This window comes from Saccharomyces paradoxus, chromosome XVI (genome assembly GCF_002079055.1).
Source record: "Saccharomyces paradoxus chromosome XVI, complete sequence".
In the NCBI taxonomy this organism is placed as follows: domain Eukaryota; kingdom Fungi; phylum Ascomycota; class Saccharomycetes; order Saccharomycetales; family Saccharomycetaceae; genus Saccharomyces; species Saccharomyces paradoxus.
The window spans coordinates 505,493-521,168 of record NC_047502.1 but is presented as its reverse complement, the minus strand read 5'-3'; the positions used below and the strand labels follow the sequence as shown (position 1 = coordinate 521,168).

At 37.3% G+C, this 15,676-nt stretch overlaps 7 protein-coding genes across 7 annotated transcripts; 4 read left to right on the top strand and 3 right to left on the bottom strand.

Moving 5' to 3' along the window:
- Nucleotides 1-665: 665 nt before the first annotated feature.
- Nucleotides 666-2,432, top strand: TFC8 (transcription factor TFIIIC subunit TFC8; the record flags this gene model as incomplete). Its single annotated transcript, XM_033913862.1, has 1 exon — nt 666-2,432. The coding sequence occupies one exon, from the start codon at nt 666-668 to the stop codon at nt 2,430-2,432; it is 1,767 nt and encodes a 588-aa protein (XP_033769753.1).
- A 123-nt stretch (nt 2,433-2,555) lies between these two features.
- On the bottom strand, nt 2,556-5,141 carry CHL1 (DNA helicase; the record flags this gene model as incomplete). The annotated part of the gene is made up of 1 exon (XM_033913861.1): nt 2,556-5,141. One exon carries the CDS (start codon nt 5,139-5,141, stop codon nt 2,556-2,558), a length of 2,586 nt encoding a protein of 861 aa, XP_033769752.1.
- A 459-nt stretch (nt 5,142-5,600) lies between these two features.
- RQC2 (Rqc2p) lies at nt 5,601-8,669 on the top strand (the record flags this gene model as incomplete). Its single annotated transcript, XM_033913860.1, has 1 exon — nt 5,601-8,669. The coding sequence occupies one exon, from the start codon at nt 5,601-5,603 to the stop codon at nt 8,667-8,669; it is 3,069 nt and encodes a 1,022-aa protein (XP_033769751.1).
- A 208-nt stretch (nt 8,670-8,877) lies between these two features.
- Nucleotides 8,878-9,450, bottom strand: RET3 (coatomer subunit zeta; the record flags this gene model as incomplete). Its single annotated transcript, XM_033913859.1, has 1 exon — nt 8,878-9,450. One exon carries the CDS (start codon nt 9,448-9,450, stop codon nt 8,878-8,880), a length of 573 nt encoding a protein of 190 aa, XP_033769750.1.
- A 314-nt stretch (nt 9,451-9,764) lies between these two features.
- TAF3 (Taf3p) lies at nt 9,765-10,826 on the top strand (the record flags this gene model as incomplete). Its single annotated transcript, XM_033913858.1, has 1 exon — nt 9,765-10,826. The coding sequence occupies one exon, from the start codon at nt 9,765-9,767 to the stop codon at nt 10,824-10,826; it is 1,062 nt and encodes a 353-aa protein (XP_033769749.1).
- Nucleotides 10,827-11,058: 232 nt separating this feature from the next.
- RRP12 (mRNA-binding protein RRP12) lies at nt 11,059-14,742 on the bottom strand (the record flags this gene model as incomplete). The annotated part of the gene is made up of 1 exon (XM_033913857.1): nt 11,059-14,742. The coding sequence occupies one exon, from the start codon at nt 14,740-14,742 to the stop codon at nt 11,059-11,061; it is 3,684 nt and encodes a 1,227-aa protein (XP_033769748.1).
- Nucleotides 14,743-15,112: 370 nt separating this feature from the next.
- Nucleotides 15,113-15,478, top strand: MRPS16 (mitochondrial 37S ribosomal protein bS16m; the record flags this gene model as incomplete). The annotated part of the gene is made up of 1 exon (XM_033913856.1): nt 15,113-15,478. One exon carries the CDS (start codon nt 15,113-15,115, stop codon nt 15,476-15,478), a length of 366 nt encoding a protein of 121 aa, XP_033769747.1.
- Nucleotides 15,479-15,676: the final 198 nt, after the last annotated feature.

Below are 15,676 nucleotides of genomic sequence, written 5' to 3'. Positions count from 1 at the left end.
CTAAGGGGTCACCCGAGAAGTTCACAGGCCCATTGACCAGAATATCACAAATTATCTATAGTACTATAGATAATACGCTAGCACCATTCAAAAGTATGGTTCAATTACTAGAGAGGAGCGCTCTCGATATTAGTGGACAGGAAAAGACTATCTTGACTACTCGATTGCTCAGTAATAGTCAGCAGCTAGGACGCGCTTAAATGCTCATTCAAGTTGTTTATGTCGATGACTGCCTGTCATAAAGCGATGTAGCGTGTACCTGTATAATAATTCAATGAATAGGAGGGAATATTTGCGTATATACTGTGAAAGCACCGCAAGGGCTATACATTTATGTATGATTAAATTTGTTGCTTACATCGGCCGTGACAGCTTTGCCACGGCATGCAATTAGCATAATAGTTTAATTCAATAAAAATATTGACCTTTCCAAAGATTACTAAACTTCCCAGCATTTGTTGGAAGTTTTTCTTCGTATCAAAGACAGGCTCCAAAATGGCGTATTTCTTTCGTCATTTCGCATCTAAACACTATTCTATTTCTTACGCGCAACGCACTTTTCTCAATAATATAAGACCTAAACAATGATTAGACGAAATTGTATTTATTAAAAAAAAACAGCATGATTAGCTTCACAGGTGTCCGAGAAGCCAACCGAACACACTATGAAACTTTTAAGAGATTTACTGGTAAATAGAAAGGAGTTCGAGGATTGGAAGAACAATTTAACATGGGCTCGGGATGGTACTCTATACTTGACAACATTTCCAGACATTAGTATTGGGCAACCAATGTTTACTAGAGACGTTAATAGCAACAGTAAGAATCTGTTTCATGTGAAGGAATTTCCCCTAGTATTTGAAAATAAACTGGATTTCGAACTGGCACAACAGAACGGGTTGTTGAATTCACAGCCTGTTTGTTATCCTAGAGTCTGTAAACCATCACCAACAGACGATTGGATAGCTGTATTAAACAATAATGGTAATGTTTCAGTGTTCAAGGATAACAAAATCCTCGCAAATCTAGATTCAAAGGGAAACTTGAGCAGCAGAATCTACCACTGTTTTGAATGGAATCCTATTAAATCATCAATTGTGGTTGGTAATGAAGACGGTGAGCTTCAATTTTTTGGTATTCGCAAAAATGTGGAAAACGTCCCAGAATTTTTCTTTGAAAGTAGTATTCGGTTAAGTGACGCAGGCTCAAAAGACTGGGTCACTCATTTAGCATGGTACGATGACGTTCTCGTGGCGGCGCTTTCAAATAATTCTGTATTTTCAATCACATTTTCTGCTTCCTCCTATGAGCCCGTTTCTAGAATAGTACAAGATGCGTCGAGAAGAAAGATTACTGATTTGAAGATAGTGGATCATAAAGTAGTTTTAACTTGTCCCGGATATGTGCATAAGATAGATTTGAAAAATTATTCAATATCCAGCTTGAAAACAGGATCTCTCGAAAATTTTTATATAGTCCCATTAAAACATGAACAGGAGAGTACGGTATTACTAATTTCCAATAAGACTAGCTATAAAGTTTTCATAGGAGAAGAACTTCATGTGTCGGCAGATAATATTATCGCGCCTTACTTGGAGAAGAAATTCAAAAAATGGAGCACAATTTGGAACGAATTCAATAATTATGAAACAACTCTTGTCATACACGGCATATCTCTCTCTCCAGACGGCTATTCAATAGCCATAGTGTACGATATGGAACGGGTGGCCTTCAAATATAAAATAGCTTCAGAACAATCGTTTTATATCATGTTCGCCCCATTATACCACTCTTGGACAATTTCTGAACGTGCTGTTGGACTAGCGTGGTATCAGACACATCACATCTACAACAAATCACTGCCCAGACTGCCAGAAAATTTCAGTACGAATAAGAAATTACTGAACGGTGATTATCCTATTAATTTAAATTTCCAATCGTACCTCAACGCGTTGATAAAAAGTGAAGAGATGAGAACCATAATGTTCTTGAATATGACTACCGATAAACCGTCGATCTCATCATTTTTGGAAGCATTATATGAATACGCTATGAACAAAAAATCCGAATTAACGAATAGCTTTGATTTAGCTTGCGTCTTATCAATAGCGACAATACTGAACAAAGCTGCCCCAAATGCCAACGGCAAGCTAATAATGAAAAGCAGTCTTCTCGAGGAAACATTCAATTTAGAAAGCTTCACCACTGACCGCGAGGCTGTGACGTCCACGGCGAATAACACGTGGAGAAGGTGTGGTGTCACTCTGCTTCCAATACTTACAACCCATGTAAAGATATGTCCCGTGAGTAAACAACGGGTATTGGATATAAAGCGAGATAGTTTGAATGATTATGGTTGGTTTACAAGAGGTCTACTGGAAAGATTTAATGAAACAAGCGTGTACTGTGGAACAACATTGGAAATGATATAAAGATACGAAAATAATAGGAATACACATGATATATCAGCAGGTAGAATAATAGCCATATATATCAATTTATTTTACTCTAGTATATAGTAACTAAGAACAGTGCATACGAAAACGTATTCCTTTTTAGTGTGAATTTAGGCTGTGCATTGCAAAAAATGCCTGCGTTGAGGAAATAACCTGATGAGTTGTATGTTCGGCATTGATTGAATCTTGCACCCAACGTGACAATTTTTTCCGGAAATTGAGCCTGTTATATCGTACATCAAGCAAGTAAATGTTTGCGTAATCATTTGCATGCCGTATAGCGCGTCCAACACTTTGGTTAACAGCTTTCATACAAATATTTTCCATAAAGTCCTTCGTTGCTCGCGAAGCTTCTTCTTGTGTCCCGCCTGATTTCATTATTTTAGCAGCCAAATGCTTCCTTTTAACTATTAGTTCTCCACTAAAGATATTTGGGAAAGGCAGGCCTACCATCACCACAGCCCTACATAAATCATCTTGGAAGTTTATTCCCTCTGATAATTTTCCTCCAACAATTGCAAGCAAAAGAGACCCCTTGCCCTCTGCTACCGAATCAGAATATCCGGATAGAATGTCATCGCCGTCTTTTGATTCATAGAATATTTCCCTCACACTATTTAATGTAGCAAATCTGTTATTCTGTTTCCAGCACTGAATGACATGCGCCAAATACTGGTAGCTTGGGAAAAAAGCCACCATACCACCCTTTTTGGGAACTGCTTTGCTCAGATCAAAAAAAAATTGGAATAGATGGTTATTTACAAGCGAAGAAGACATTCTTTTTTCGTATGTGAACTCAAGCTCAGGTTGGTTCGTAATATAAGTTTGCAAATTCTCTTTTGGTATAACGTGGTTGCATGAAAAGGTCGTAATGTCTTCACAAGGAACTTCGGGTAGCAAATTCGACAAAAAGTCAGCAATGGGTTCCATTGTCCCCCCTGCAAGGATAACACATTTTGCTTGATTTAGTATTGACTCAAAAGGCTTACTTGGTTCTAGAAGCATGTACTTTATTGAGTAACTTTTTTCAAAAAAGAACTGGCCTTCTGACGTCAAATTTGTCAAACAGGATAAGAATTGGGAAACCTTGAAAAGCAATGGCTGGGAAGAAACTGATTTCTTATGCGCTTCTTTTATTGGTTTTTCATTTCTTAACGATTCCTCCTCTTTTAGCGCCTGGTTATACGTGTCAATTTTGTAAGCAATTTTGGAAACTTTTATATATCTCAATAGTTTGTGGATGTTTAAGGTATCGATGTTACTTCCCGTAAAGATATCATTAGGGTCTATTTCTTGTCCTATCTTCTTGAAATTGTTGATTATAAACTGTATCAGCGTCATCAGAAGCGAATTTAGCTTTAATAAATTTACCCTGTTACCAGGATTGAGCTTGGATTTAAATTTGTTGAAATACGCTACTATACCCTTATGACAATCCTTTAGGTCCTCCAACGAGACCTGGGAGGAGTATATAGAATTTATTGTTTCTATCAAATTGTGAGCCTCATCAATGATTACTATAGAATCTTCAAGGTTTATTTGAAGACTCGAACGGGTAGACTCAGAAAGCAAGTATTGGTATGGCAAAGTCACCACCTCCGCAATAGGAAGTGCCTCCCTTGATACGTAATACGGACAAACTCCCAAAGATTTTCCCATGGGAACTAAGTCTTCGATATCTTGAATTTCTGAGAAAATCATATCTCTGAGAGTTAGCGTATCAGAGCAGTGACGCCATTCGTTTGTATTTTGATAAAACATGCATCCCTCTTTGCTATGTCTAAGGTCCGCACACGCGTCATTAATAGCCTCCAGTGTTTTCCACTTCATCACTTTTGGATTGATGCAAAGTTGCTTTTTTGAAGCAAGTGGCAAATATTTCACCTTTTCATGGAGGACTTTATCCCTAAATGATGATGGGAATGAGGGCAACCTTAACTGCGAAGTAAATTGACCTAATTGCGAATAAGTTCTGGATGCGAAATATATTTTCACTGGGTTTTGATTTATAACTCCAAAGCGATCACCATTGCTCGGATCTTTCGGAATCTTTCCATCAATTTTGTCCAAAAGTGTTGTTATTTCTAAGTTTAGTTCGCTCAATTTGTGATCTTTGTCAGATATCCTTCCCCCTCTTGCGCTCTTGGAAGCATCATCCCTTTCAGAATCTGATTCGTAGGGATGTGGAATGAAATCTTGTTCTTCAAGTGATATATCAAGATGCTGGACACCTTTACGCCTCTTTTTTAATGGATCAATTACTCTATATCTTCCATGCTCTTTATTTAAGTCACATATTGTTTTTAATTGCTTGCGACTAGTTGTGTTAATTTCTTTTAAGTGGTTCTCATAATCATTTAGCAAATCCACCTTTTCTTGTAAAACCGACCTCCGATAAGTTTCAATTACCCAGTCTGGTTCATCGTCGCTTAGACTTTCACTGCCATCTTCATTCTTTTTAGGGCTAGTTTCCATGTGAGTAAAAATATCTGCTTTATTCGTTCTTAACCAAGTCATCGTAGCACAAATTAAGGACAGCGTTTTACCTGTCCCCGTGGGACTTTCCAAGATGGCTATTTTCTTCCCTTCAGACAGCACTCTGTATACGGTTTCCATTAACTGTAGTTGAATATCATAGGGTTTATAAGGATGGTAGAAAGTCTCTGAATATTTTTTTGGGCCCATTTTTGGACTGATGTAACTTTTTTTAGCCTGATTTCTGGTATTTTAGTATCTAGAGAAACAAACTGAAGGTGCAATAGTGGCTTCAACTTATCAAGCCCTTAACGTGTGCTGGTTACACTAGTAATGAGTTTTAAATACGTCAGTGATAATGTCATCAACTGTCAGGTGACAAATGAGCCTCTGCCTCAACTTTGTGGGTTATGCTTGAAACTGGATTTTCCAATAAATGCCCTAGATTTGAACCTTTTCAACAATTGCCACCCTCCTCTGGACATTAATCATCGCATTTGTATTCAACATATATCTAGACGCGTCTGAGCTTTTCATTCATGCTGCGGTAGGATGAAAAAATGAAATTTCGTCTGAAATTCCGTTATAAAAGGGTCCGATGGCAAATTGAGAAGAAAGTTACTACTTAAATTCGGTCCAAGAAGCCACGAAAGCAAGAGATTGATAACAATGAAGCAAAGAATCAGTGCGCTAGATTTACTGCTGTTGGCTAGAGAGCTGAAACAAGATTTGGAAGGCTACAGATTGAGCAATATATATAACATTGCCGATTCCTCAAAGCAATTTTTACTAAAATTCAATAAACCAGATTCTAAACTCAACGTAGTTGTCGACTGTGGCTTAAGAATATACTTAACCGAATTTAGTAGACCAATCCCTCCAACTCCTTCAGGCTTTGTTGTCAAACTAAGAAAACATCTGAAAGCTAAACGGCTAACAGCTTTAAAGCAGGTAGACCAAGATAGAATTCTTGTTCTACAATTTGCTGATGGCCACTTCTATTTAGTACTTGAATTTTTTAGTGCAGGGAATGTTATCCTTCTAGATGAAAACAGAAGAATCATGTCCTTGCAAAGGGTTGTGGTAGAGCATGAAAATAAGGTTGGCCAAATTTATGAAATGTTTGATGAATCACTTTTCACCGCAGATAACGAGTCTACTAATGAATCCATAGAAAACAGAAAAGCAAAATACACCTCTGATCTTGTCAGTGAGTGGATAAAAGTAGCGCAAACCAAGTATGAATCAGACATTACAGTTATTAAGCAACTCAACATCCAAAAGAAAGAAGATTCTAAAAAAAAGAAAGTGAAAGTTCCTTCTATCCATAAACTGCTGCTTTCAAAAGTTCCTCATTTGTCTTCGGATCTGCTATCGAAGAACCTTAAAGTATTCAATATCAATCCCTCGGAGTCTTGTTTAACTCTTCTAGAGAAGACAAACACACTTGCGGAATTGTTAAACAGTACTCAATTTGAATATAATGAACTCTTAACTACCTCGGATAGAAAGGGTTACATTTTGGCCAAAAGAAATGAAAACTTCAACTCTGAGAAAGATACTGCCGATTTAGAATTCATTTATGATACATTCCATCCCTTCAAGCCATATATCAACGGAGAAGACAGTGACTCTTCCAACATCATTGAAGTTGAAGGTCGTTACAATAAGACGCTAGACAAATTTTTTTCAACAATAGAATCTTCCAAGTATGCCCTACGTATACAAAGTCAGGAATCGCAAGCGCAAAAGAAAATCGATGATGCTCGTGCCGAAAATGATAGGAAAATACAAGCTTTATTAAACGTCCAAGAACTAAACGAAAGGAAAGGTCATCTCATAATTGAAAATGCACCTTTAATCGAAGAAGTTAAGCTTGCTGTTCAGGGCCTAATCGACCAACAAATGGACTGGAACACTATTGAGAAACTAATCAAAAGTGAACAAAAAAGAGGTAACAAGATTGCCCAGCTTTTGAACTTGCCTTTGAACTTAAAAGAAAACAAGATCAGTGTCAAGCTTGATGTTTCTAGCAACAAGGAAGGTAACCCCTCCTCGGACGAGGATAATGAATCAGAGGGTAGTACTAGCGAAAGTTCTAGCGACTCAGATTCAGAAGACATAGGAAATTCGAAAGAGAGAAGTACAAGAAATATGAAAAGAAAACCTAATGACATGATAAATGTTACAATCGACCTTAGTTTATCAGCTTACGCCAATGCCTCTGAGTATTTCAATATCAAGAAAACAAGTGCTGAGAAGCAGAAAAAAGTCGAAAAGAATGTCGGCAAGGCTATGAAGAATATTGAAGTCAAAATTGATCAACAACTAAAAAGAAAGCTTAAGGACTCTCATAGTGTTTTGAAGAAGATCCGTACTCCTTACTTTTTTGAAAAATATAATTGGTTTATTTCAAGCGAGGGATTTTTGGTCATGATGGGTAAAAGTCCGGCTGAGACAGATCAAATCTACTCAAAATATATCGAAGATGATGATATTTATATGTCGAATAATTTTAACACCCATGTTTGGATCAAGAATCCAGAAAGAACAGAAGTTCCTCCGAACACGTTAATGCAAGCAGGTATACTTTGTATGTCCTCAAGCGAAGCTTGGTCGAAGAAGATAGCTTCTTCTCCATGGTGGTGCTTTGCAAAGAATGTTAGTAAATTTGATGGCTCTGATAATTCCATTTTGCCAGAAGGCGCCTTTCGACTAAAGAATGAGAAAGATCAAAACCTTTTACCGCCTGCTCAACTAGTAATGGGTTTCGGATTCCTATGGAAGGTGAAATCTGGTGAAAAGGATGAGGATGACGAAGAGAGTGATGAGAATGAAGAAGAAGAAGAGCAACAACAAGACGACGACAGTGATGATGAGATTAATGGATCGTTAGAAAACGATGGAAGTTCGGATGATAATACGAAAAGCAATGATTCTGAATACGATAACCTTGAAAGAGAGGCCGAAAGAGAAAGCACCGTATCATCTGATATAGATTCGGATTCGGAAAATGCTAAAGGTAACAACAGCAATAGCAGTACGCAGAGTATACCTGAGGAACAAGACGTTCCCGTATCTTTGGTTGATAGCATGAACAGTAATGTTCGTGGTAAAAGAGGAAAATTGAAGAAAATTCAAAAAAAATACGCTGACCAGGACGAAACTGAACGTCTCTTGCGTTTGGAGGCCTTGGGCACTTTAAAGGGTATCGAAAAGCAGCAGCAAAAGAAGAAGGAAGAAATAATGAAACTTGAACTTAGAGAAGATAAAAAGAATAAACGCGAGAAACAAAGGAGATTACAGGCTTTGAAATTCACCAACAAAGAGAAAGCAAAGGTCGACTATGATAAGCACAAGGCCGAATTGAAGGCATCTCTCGATAAAGATGATGTGGTTGTTGATATTATACCAGTATTTGCTCCTTGGCCTGCGCTTTTGAAATATAAATACAAAGTCAAAATCCAACCAGGAAGCGCAAAGAAAACCAAGACTTTAACTGAAATTTTACATTATTTCAAAAATAGACCAGTGGATAGTTCCTCGACCGACAAGGAGATGGATTGGCCACAAGAACATGAAATGGTTAAAAGCTTGAAGGAACAAGATCTGGTTCTTCTACTCTGTGTCGACAAGTTAAAAATAACAATCGCTGGGCAAAAATCCACCAAGAACGGCGGCAGTTCTTCGAAGAAGGGCAAAAAGAACACTAAGTCATCTGGCATGAAAAGAAAATAAACAACAACTGTAGTTTTTGTTGTTCTTCTTCATCACAATCCAACGAAAAGAATAACATAATTAGTATGATGTGACAATCATTTCTAAATGAGCAACATATATTTATATATATACATAGATACACATATATGGAAGGGAGAAAGTGAGACACTGTATATATACTATATAAGACTAGCTAAATTTTCTTCTATCTGCTTTGCCTTTGTGATCATAAGCCTTGCTGTAACCTTTCTTGAAACTTGCTCTTCGCAAAACCCCATGCGCCTAAGAACCCCTTGTCCAAATCTAATGCCATTTGGGGTTCGTTTGTGGGTGGTTTAGAAACTCTGGATGCAATGGTGTTAGAGTCAGTTTCGAGGATAACACCATTATCAATGGTTTCGTCAATAGCTAATAAAACCATATCATAGTTTTCTTGAATGTTTTTTTTGTCCAGACCTGAGTTCAAAATCAAATCCAAAGCTCCTCTGATTGCTGAAAACCCTTGCTGTAAAACAATTTCATTCTCTTCCAGCGAAGCAACTAAATATATCGTGATATCAATGTATTCTTTGTAAAGAACTAAACGATCCTCGAAGATCAAGATCTCCGAATCTTGCTTGTGAGTCTTACGGTATAGTTGTTTCTCAAACTCTTTTTGCTTCTTCACGGAATTGAAGAGCAATTGGTGTCCGTCATCGGTTCTATGAGGAGGTTGGTAATATTTTGCATAAATTCTTTCTCCTTGTTGATCTAGTATTAAAACAGCCTGAACAGTATATAGCGATAAAGAAGACATCATGGAACAATGATGCACAGTAATCAAATTAGCAAGCCAGCTCACAAACAAAACCTGAATGCCTAAGGAACTTCTGTCTAGCAGCAACTTTGATATCTCACATTTGTAGCTTATATTGCCAACGTGTTTTTTCACGTAACAAAAGTGGCGAGACGGGTAAGCTCGCGATGCTCTAGTTTTTTTTTTCTTCAATAATTTCACATTGCATGATGAAGATGTGCTAATATAACGCTTAAAGAAGGCTTCAGACCAACTCCAAAATCATCCATTGGCCAGAAAAAGCTTAATTTTTGGGATCTATAGACTTCCTCTGTGCTATGACTACCAATCATGACTTTTATTTTGCACTTCTCCGCATATCTATCCTTCAATTACTGAAGGCACAAGGATTTGACAGGGCAAGACCAAGTCTGGTGGACGTTATGACCGATCTCTATGCGAAGTTCCTAAGTTTGTTAGCATCAGAGATCAGTTCTATTGCTCAGGCGAGATGTGACCAGGACGATACGATTGCTTTACAGGACATAACGCTGGCTCTAGAAAATCTAGGCATTGTTAAGCCCACGAACGTTCTGGATGTCTATGATGAAAACTCAGAATTATCAAGTTCGCGAGGAATGGAGAAGTTCAAGGACTGGTGTATTTATAGTACCCAATTGAGCGACACACGAATAACCGCCCTACCTACAGTGGAATTGCTACAAAATGAGGAAAAAGAATCTGATCCTTTGTCAGCAATACCAGACTACCTCAACCAATTACTGCAAAACAAGGGTGCCAAACAGAAGTTAGAAACGAAAAACAGGAAAACAGAGTTAATAGAAGATCTAATAAATAACAATGGACTGGATGACTGGATCAAATTAGTCGTAGCGAGACAACGTATAAATATGATCGAAAGAGCTTCCAAAAAAGAATCCCAAAATGTGGCGGCTTTGCCTCATATTACAGGCTATAAGTCTTCGATTTTAAGCCATCACCACCATACTACGATAACAAATGAAGACAGGATGCCTTCGGCTATGACCCCAAGAGATGAGGATGCCTTAACGGGGATCCAAGAAAATCCATATGTAACTAGCAAGCTGCCGATAATGAGAAAAGAAAATAGATTAGAAAACATAGCTCTTTCCTTTGAGGATGAGGAGCTTGAATCACCTAGCGAAGTAGAAGATCCCAGCCAAATATCTCAAGAGAATAACAATGGGGAAAGTTTTAAAGAGAGCAACAAAAGTGTAACAGAATCGCCTCATGGTGATGACCGTGATATATCGATGTTTCAATTCGACTCTAATGTAGATACCAAGTGGGCAGAACAGGAAGATATGGACAGCACATTTCAACGCCGAACTTCGCTAGATTACGGGGGCTACTTTTAAACGGCATTTAAGCATTTTCTTTCGTCATTATCTCATCCATATTTAATTAACCTCACATTATTGTTATATAATGTATTTTTGCTTCGTTAAGATAATAAGCAACTAAACGCCTAATTCATTTCTTTTTCTTCAAATCAATCATTCTTAATATACAGTATTATAATATTCTTATACATAACATATTTGATTTTTACAGGTGTCTAATTAGCAAAATCGCTACAGCTTCAACCTTCTATAATTTCTTTCTAGATTTGAACTTAGGGCCTCTCTTACTATGTTTGCCGACCTTATTACCTATATCTGTTCTTCCTCTCATTGCCCTACTATCCCTTTCATCGTCATCATCACCAAAGTCATCGGAGTTTTTTCCATTTTTTCTGAATTTCAACTTGTTTCTTTGACCTCTTACAGGACCACTTTTCACAGCCTCTAGATATGCATTGATGCCGCTTGTTACAGCACTCAGTGGATCATCTGCATTCGTAGAGGGCTTAGGCTGCCCCTTGACGACGAGTTTGCCTTCTGAGTCAAAATTAAACGCATCATCGTTAAACCTGGCCCTATTTTGATTTTTATTGAATTTCTTTGGTCTAGTAGATGATATATGAGCCAATGTTTGAGAATCTAGCAAATCTAATGGGTTTTCACCGGATTCCACAATAAACTGCTTTGTCCCGTTCTTCATTTTGCCGCCTGTGACGTTTTCTTCTTGATCTGATCCATTATCATTTTCATTATCAGACCCATAAACAGCTTCATCGAACGCAGACATAAATCTCGAACCCTTTGTGGTAGCCCCATCTTTAACACCAGTAGTAGCCTCTTCATCCTTACGCTTATTCCTGTTACGCATCTTTCTTATATTTGTTAACAGTTTCCTATCTTCTTCGGGGAAGTTGGCTTCAATATAGTCATAGCCAAATCTCCTTATCAATCTTTCAATAATATGCTTGACTTTGGCTTTGAAATGGCCCGTATGTTCATGGGACCATCTCAATAATTTTAAAAGTAACTCTGGCACCTTTGGTCTCATAAGTTCTTCTGGAAGACCCAAAACACAAACTTTCGTAAACCCAATGGCGCTTTTTACAATTTCCCTGGAATTGGAAGTTAGGTACAGTTCAATGGTGTCATATATATCCATTAATATACCAGAATCGATTTCATTTTTGAATTCGAAAACTAAACAAGCATAACCTGTAATTGAACTACTAACCATATGTTGAGATTCACCAATAAGACCGGCAGAAATAATCTTGAAAAACTCCGATATCGATGACGCCTGATCCGGAGTGGCAGGGTCATAACCTGGTATTTGGGACAGTTTGATAATACCATTTGGCTCATTCATTTTTCTACCCATGCAAATCAAAGTATCAAAAGCAGTTTCTCTAGATTTTTCATTCACATCCTTTGTGCTCAAAATCACCTCAGCTACGGTTCTAACAATGAAACCAAGGTGGTCTGAAGGTAACAATTCTACTATAGTTTTAATTGCTGCTAATCTTGCAGCTTTAGCAGATGTTTGGACAGTGGAAGTGTTATCTACCATGACGTTCTCAATATCAGAAATGAATTGGGCAACAGCCGTTGATCCAGATCCCAACTCAGAAAGCTTTGTAATAATTCTATAAGCCCTTTTTTGAATTAAAGCATCAGCAGAATTCACGGTAAGACCAAATATTGAGAATAAAGCAGAATAAGACGAGACAGGTAAGTATGTTATCATGCATATGATCAAATCTAATAGTGTCGCTGTCAATTGAGGCTTTTTCTTTTCTTTGTTTGCGTTTCCACTACTTTCTTCGCTCATGGAATTCTTCAAAAGACCACATACATTGTTGAAAGTTTTCTCCAAATCTTCTTTGGAAGTAATCTTTAAATATTGATCAATCGTTTCCAAAATATAACTCCTTGCGTTTGGAGTGGTTTGAGTATAAACGTTAAACAAAACAGCTAAAAGGTTGTTTGATTTGGTTGAAAGGTATTCTATATTCTTTTGAGCTTCAGAAACGGGGAAGCGTTGTAACAATAAAATGTTGTCAGAATGGGAACTTTCGGAATATGAAACATTACTTTCTGCCAAGACCCTCAGAGCATGACATATAGTAGTTCTTAATTCAACCTCACTGTATAATAGAGAAGATAGATCTGAGGCAAATTCGTCAGTGAATGATTCTCTCAAGTCCATTGGCAGTTCACAGAAACGTGGAAGCGTGGACCAGATTTGATCAACAATGGTTTGAAAAACTCTCAATTGAATAGATTCTTCCGGGACTTTATCGAACTTAGATTGAAAACTTTTAATATATGGTGCCAGTTCGTTTTGAAAAGTTGCAAGATTTGAATTTTTGGTATAATCTCTAATAAGTGGTAACAGCCAGGCCCTACCAGGTCTTTCAGGAGACGGATTGTCCAAATTTAAAGGTGCTTCAGCGAGTATCACTTCAGGGCCCATAGCAGAAATGGAGGCCCCAATTACTAATTCAATTTCGTTTCTCAAATCCATAAATTGTTCTTCGTTTACTCTCCATGTATCAACTATTTTCAATGATTTCAAAAAGTGAGGATTAGATCTATATCTGAATTTGTTAAATGCTGCTACCAAAATCTTAAGAACATCTCTGGAACAATGGGAATATCTAATGGATAAGAAGTCGATAAACGCTTTTGCAATTTGAGAGATAATTTCATCTACGTTTTTGAAAGTTTTCTCATCCACACTTGGTGTATACAATAACAAATCATCTTTAACAGACTCAGAAAGGATTGAGATAAGACATTGAGAGGCAGCTTGGTATACTTCTGGGGTTTCACTAGCTAAATATGTGGACATAATATGGAATACACCAGGGATTTTACGCAATGCTTTCAATGGTTGATGTGCTGCATAAGTGGACATACCTTTGATTACCACAGCAATCCAGGACTTGGTTAATAATGTATCTACATTTGATGGTTTTAATGCAAAGATTGTATCCAAGACTCTTAGATACTTATTTTCAGCCAAACCAGATGAAGCAGTAGTCTCTGCCATACTTTTGAACATGCTCTCAAAACATTCAAATGACGCAGAAACGAGATATTGCTCTGAGCTTTTAGTGACTCCTAACAGTATATCACAAAGAGGCTCAATCTGTGAAGATGGCCACTGTCCAGTAGAGACAACCGAAGTAACCAATCTCAAAGAACGCATGACATTAGAATTGATATCTTCCTTTGTTTTCTGTGCTTTCAATTGTTTATTTGATAAATTGGAGAGGTCGTTCAAATTACCTTCTAACTGTTTGTCACAGAAATCTGCCACAAAAACTGCCGCGACATGCTCTGCAGTTGGTGCAACAGGAGGGTTTAATAAAACTGCATGAACTGCATCTAGTGCTCTCTTTCTTACCTTTGGTCTTACATCTAAAGAAAGTTCAAGTATACCTTGCAAACCTCTTTTTGGAGTGACATTTAGATCATAAGTATTGTTCCAAGCTTGTGCATCTTGAGCAATAAGAAGAGATTCTAAACAACCAATGGCAGCTCTAATTAGAGGGGCATTAGCCTTTTCTGCGGTGATACATGGGGCAATTTTCGTGAGTATTTCAGAGAATTTCGATCTCAATAATGGCTTCGGAGAATAATGGAATATCAGATCCAAAAGATATGTAGACGAAGAAGCCAACTGAAGATCCTTTATTTCATGGGTAGACGGGTCTACTGCTTGGTCCAATAGTGACATAAAGGAAATTATATAATTTACAATATTTTTTGAAACGTCATTTGTGGCTTGGCCTACAATGTTCTCCTCAACGGCAGTTAATATTATAGCAACATGTTTTTGATTTTCCAATTTAGAGGTTACTTGGGACCGAATTTTGGCCAGCTTATCCTCTAGCTCTAAGAGAAAAGCAACTTGGTCTTGATCCATGATGAACTCTGAGATTTACTGATTCGATTTTGTGAGATGCTTTTGGAAATCTAGAAATTATCTGGTTGGATTTTCAATCAGCAAAAAACAAGGCAACTCTTATGAAATAAAGTTCTTCTCAGGGAGAATTTACTACGAGTGAAGAAGCTCAAACAATGCGATGAGATGAGATCATATATTCAAAATTTTAATCACTGCAGCGAAAAAGAAAATTTTTCACCAAATATTACCATCTATCATTCAAGACGGGAAAACGAAATGGTACACTAAGAATAACTGTAAAAGTACGAAAGGGGGAGAGGATACAACTCAATTAACAAGGAGATCTGATTGGCATTCCATTAAAAAATTGTAATAGAGTTTATTAAGTATGACTTGCGGTCTAGTACGAATAAGATTAGCTAGATTTGGAAGAAAAAATAGTCCCGTCTATAATATCGTAGTGGCAAATTCCCATAAGGCGAGAGATGCCAAACCGATTGAAGTATTAGGAACCTACGTACCGGCACCCAGTCCAATGACTAAGAGAGAATTGAAAAAGGGCGTTGTACCTATCAAAGACGTCAAGCTTGATTTTGATAGAGCAAAATATTGGATTGGTGTGGGAGCACAACCTAGCGAAACAGTTACCAAACTATTACAAAAAGCTGGTATATTAAATGACGCGTGGATTACTGGTAAGAACAGTAACGTGAATAGGAAAGTTGTCTTTGAAAGGATGGAAACATTAGAGTGAAAAAAAAAAAAAAAAAAAAAAAAAAAAAAAGCAAAAGAACGTGGTTTATTTGATGCGAAGTGTATATGTATGTTTTATATATATGTTTTATTTGGCGCTTTTATATCTATCTGACTTGTAAATAATACATTTATGGCCAACCAAGAAAATGGAGAAATGAGACTTGAAATGGAATAAATTGAAATCTTAACCGAAATG